The sequence below is a fragment of the Hydra vulgaris genome, chromosome 03 (assembly GCF_038396675.1).
Source record: "Hydra vulgaris chromosome 03, alternate assembly HydraT2T_AEP".
Taxonomy (NCBI): Eukaryota; Metazoa; Cnidaria; class Hydrozoa; order Anthoathecata; family Hydridae; genus Hydra; species Hydra vulgaris.
In genome coordinates this window covers 49243792-49249034 of record NC_088922.1, presented here as the reverse complement: position 1 = coordinate 49249034, position 5243 = coordinate 49243792, and the positions used below count along the sequence as shown (strand labels likewise).

The 5243-nt window shown below is 25.5% G+C and overlaps 1 protein-coding gene across 1 annotated transcript; it reads right to left on the bottom strand.

The window, feature by feature from the left end:
- Window positions 1–801: 801 nt before the first annotated feature.
- Window positions 802–2520, bottom strand: LOC105847679 (fibroblast growth factor 1). Its single transcript, XM_065793521.1, has 3 exons — window positions 1962–2520; window positions 1752–1855; window positions 802–1407 (listed from the first exon to the last, which is right to left on the bottom strand). The coding sequence occupies exons 1-3, from the start codon at window positions 2365–2367 to the stop codon at window positions 1207–1209; spliced, it is 711 nt and encodes a 236-aa protein (XP_065649593.1). The 5' UTR covers window positions 2368–2520; the 3' UTR covers window positions 802–1206.
- Window positions 2521–5243: the final 2723 nt, after the last annotated feature.

The following is a 5243-nucleotide window of genomic DNA, read 5'->3' as shown; positions in this document are numbered from 1 at the left end:
ATTTAACTAATAACGTAAATAAATTTGCGACTATTTTTACGGAGTTAAATATAATTTCAGAACATTAATAGATTTTTATTTTGTTTTTTATAATATATAAAAACACATTTTTAAAGTAATCATTCCCTAAACAATTAAAATTTTTCATTAAATTTATGCGTTATAGTACGCAAATTTAAATTGGTTTAATAAAATATAAAAGCGAAGCGCCTTAAGTCGATTAGAAACTTTTGTAAAGTTTCAAATAATATTTGTTTGATACTCAATATTAAGTTTTAATGTTTCCTTTGTTCGACTCTCAAATATTTAATAAAGACTCTCATTTTTTTGAACTTTAGGCGCATTAAAATGAAATAGCAAATATTATGAAATATAGTTAAATAGACCTTTCAACTTAAGGCACTTTACTTTTAAATATTTTGTTAACTTTAATGCGATTGTTTCTGTTTATTATAACCATCTCTATTTTTTTAAATGTTTTAAAATTTAATCGTAATTTGAAATAAATTTTATGCTTTTTACAAATATTAAATTTTACCAATATTGATTTGATATATCTAAATATACTTTATGTTGTATATTTTCCCACTTTATGTTGTATATTTTCCCACTAAAAAAGCTCAAGTGGATATTATTAACTCGCGTAAGTTCCCGGACATTCTCGGATGTCGGAAATGTCGGGAAAAAAAAATTAACTGTTAAAACTTTTCATCAAAAAATATTTATCACACTTTTATTAAAAAATTGTGCAAAAATACGGCAAACCGGTTGGCTATATGAACATAGGAAAACAAATTTAAATAAAAAATATTTAGAGATACGATTTAAATTTATAAAACTACAATGTTTATTTTATAAAATTTTAATGCTTATAAATGTCATCTACGTTTTCTATAAGTTATATATAAATAATAAATATTTTTTATATTACAAAGAAGTTATATTTATATCCAATAATATTGCGTCACTTGCAAGTTAAATCAAGATTTTATGATGAACCATTTTTGTAAGATGAATATCCATTAGATATCTTTATAGTGGAGGATTGGTTTCTTTTTTAAATGGTTTATATCGCAAAGTTTACTTAACGGTTGACCACTTTTACCCGTTGTTTGAACAATATTATTTTGTATTTCGTGAACAATAATAGGGCATAGAGTACACAGTCAAAACAGCAGTTCCAACAGTTTCAGGGGTTAACTATATTTAGTCGCAAGGTATAGATAAGAATTGAGTTGCATATTGTCCTGGAGACGCCTTAAGAGGATTTTTTAGAGATCCTTCTTTGGTAATACCAACCAACATATCGTATTTCTCTTCAAAATAAAACTTAAAAGAAGCAAAAGTGTCCCATGCGTTCTCTTCGTGATTAAGTCGAAATAAACTGTCGTACAGAGGAGGTGAATGCTGCAGAAAATAATAAAGTAATAATCAAATTCATTAATTTTTTATTTATTTTATAATCCATTTAACAAAATACAGTTTATGGTTGTTATTTATTTGCCTTAAATCTTATGATTTATTAACTTTTATCATGAATAAGGAATTAAAATCTTGATGACGGATTAGTTCTTTTGATGACGAATTTGTTTATCTTGTCATATTTTTTGTGTTTATAATGCACCACTTCTAAGAAAACTTAAATAGAATTCAGTTTATGAAACTAATTTTTTTAATAACAATTTTTTATTGTTTATTTTTAAAGTAAATACATGGTTTTACTTATCTTATGGTTTCTCAAACTTATTTACCTCTGCTGTCGGCATTCCTTGTTTGTTCATCCTCAAATAGCGATTGGACTTCACTCCTTTGATTCTTATAACGCTGGGACCGTGCGATTCAAACACTAATAGCACTAAAAAAAAATAATTAACTTTTTTTATATGTTTTGTCTTACCAAAAAAGTTTAACCAATTACTAAATATGCATTAAATATTTCTTCTTTATTTTCAGGTTCTTACCTGCTTCATCATCTGGATTTAATGTTCCGTCAATTTCCCCAGTTTCTTTTATTCGAAGGAAAAAACTGAGTTTATTTGCTAACTTATAAAATCTTTTGTTTGTAGGAAATTCTGATATGGGAGTCAAATCATGGTTGGTTTTTGCTCTTTTATTTGATCGTCGCATTTTCTTTTTGTGCTTGCGAATGTTTATAAGATATTTTGGATCCCAATCGTGTTGCGGTAAATCAAATTGCTTTTCATTTTTCTGATCCGTTTTATTTAAATAAGCTATTTCAAAAGTTGCGGGCGGTAAAACTTGAACAATCAGCTTCAATGAACTTTTTTTCGAATTTACTGTTTTTGCATGCAATAGATTTAGTATAATGACGATGAACGCCAGCATGGATTTTTTCTCAACAGGCATGAATAAGTTTTATCTCACAACAAGTTTCAGTAATGATAATAAACAAACAAGTTAAGTTTTGAGCATGTGTAAACAAATGTTACGTTTTCTCCTAGTATTACTCAAAAGACGTGCAAAACAAAATTAATATATATGCGAATAGGTTTAAAAAACTTTTAACTAAAGCCAATTTAAATCAATCTTGAATTTAAATAGACCAGGAAAGTGAGGAATGAATGATTTTATTTGACACTTTTCTTAAAACGACTTCCTTAATTCTGTCTTTAGTCTGACATTAAGTCACTCAGGCCATTTGCAAAGTTTCTCTTTGTAAATAGCCTTACTGCAGTGTGCCAAGGCTTTTTATTAAACCAGTATTTATCAAACAAAAAGACGCAACTAATATTGTTTATATGATGTATAAAGATTCCAGGTCATATTAAGGAAGCTTTTATGCATCCTTTGTGTTTAGCCCTTTAATTTAAATAAACACAATGAAATAAAATTTAGTGATTTCAGTGACTATTTTAACCAGATATTAGTGATTATTATATTCAGATACAATGACATTACCCGGTTTAGTTCTTAATTTTTAATTGCTTGTGTTTTAATTTCATAACAAAGAAATTTTTCAATTCCCGTCAAATATTGAGTGAGAAAATTCAAAAAAAAATAATTTATTTAAATGCGTAGCTTATAATAACAGCTTTTTTATACCGCATTTTACTGAAGTTATGTTAAGAATCTTGCAAAAAACTAAAAACTAAAATAAAATAACAAACGCAAAAATTTTCAGGCATGAACAAGGATGTGTTGAAATCATATAACAACTTTTCACCTTTAAATCAAAATAGAACTTTTTTTAGATTTTTGTTTTACTGTTATCGTAAACTTTAATACCATAAGAGAAAAAATGGGCATGAGACCTTACTTTCCTTCCTTACAGTGAATTCTTAATTAACCGGAAATATATATTTTTGTTGCCCTTTATGACCTTCATGGAATGTTTTCATTTTAAAGAAATTTTTTGCTTTTTATTCCATTTCCTCTCACGATTAAATAAAAAAAAAAAGATTTAATTCAAAGTAAAATTAACTCCTAATGATTTAAAAGGATCTATGTTTTCGTGACTGTTGATTCAGACAACTGTTTCTTAAATCTAATTAAAAGGTGATTTCAAATTACCGTTAGATTATCAAAGCTTATATCTTGTACAATATTAGGTGAATGATCGTGAGGGCAACTTGATCAATAGTTTATATTTTTGAATTAAAAAATCTCAGTTTTCCCTTTTAATTTAAGAAATAAACTAATTAAAAAAATAAAAAAAAGTTACATGCGTAAGTAATAAAAAATTATTATAAATTTTTTTAAACGTTTTTTGCTTTAAATAATTAAATTTGATATTCGATAATAAAACCCAAACGGCTCTCAAAAAGCCACTTTTTTAAAAATCATTTCAATAGACTTATCTCTAATGTAATAACATTATTATAGACTAGAACTATAGTTGTATTTCAATTAAAGATATTTGCATTTGTTATTAGAGATTGATATGCCAACTTTAAAAACATTTTACATTAATTAAAATGTAAATTAAATTTTTTTTAAAAAAACTTGAAGAGATTGCAATTTTGCTAAAAAAATGTCTAAAGTTTATTGACTTTGCAAGTTAAAATTTGTTTAGTAATTTGAAAGACTTTGTAATATTCACTATTTACGTTTATATCAAAAATGAAAAAATAATAGAAGCTAAAAATTCATATAAAAATAAAATAAATGCATAATTCACTAAAAGCTATTTGTTGTGTACTGGTATTCGACGTAAATTGGCCTCAATAAACAAATAAAAAGTTAAAAGTAATAATCTATAATAAAAACCAGTAAATAAATAATCTTATTTAATATTAATTTTATTAAACATCTCAACAAACAGTTAAATTTTTTTTATATGAACAAAGCTTATATTTAAAAAAAAATTATTCTTTAACAATAACCAGGTAAAATAGCTAAATACCGAGTTTCTATAGTATTATGGATGATCTTGACAAGTCAATATAATATTTTTGTCGCAACCTAAAAAAATCAAAAAGCAAAAAACATGCAGAATACAGATAAAAAAATTATTTACCTGTTGCAAGAGGTTTATTTTAACAATCTTTTATTTTAGTTTTGTAATACTTTCTCAATCAAAATGAATGTGACGTTGCCAAGTATTTTTAAGCAACAATAAACTTTTTACATAGAATAATAAAAAGTCTAACATTAATGAAACATCGATTACTTCTAAAATATCTCACTTCTAAAATATCTTCTAAAATATCTCATCGATTACTTCTAAAATATCTATACTTCTAAAATATCTCAAATAAAAACTTTGTAGAGAGCAATTATGTTACACCTGCAAGGAAACTGGAAACTTGTTTATCTTGACAGCTTAAATGTTGGTATATTCGACGCTTTATCTTTTATAAGAAATTTATAAGAAACTGGTACAAGAAGCTCTAAAGTCTTAAGAAACAATTGTTGTTACTTTTCAATAGGAAACTTATTTTATTAAGAGTTCGAGGAATATATTTTCTAATTTTTCATATTTATATCACACCAGCCAAGCACATTTATTTATTTCTAATTTACAACCTGAACCGTCTTTAAATAGTCAAATTAAGCAAAACAGTTAACATGTATGTTTTCAAATTGTGTTTTATTCACTTTTTTTTCTCTCTTTTGATAATCTATAACTTAAAAAACATTTAGTAAGAGACTAAATTGTTTAGTGTTTTAAACATAAAAAAACAACCTGTATTTATTTTATTTATTTTTGTTTTAGGTGCCCTAAAAAAACTTAACGGTTTTGTCACAGAGCATTAAACTAGGAAGTTTATGCCTCCTTCCTT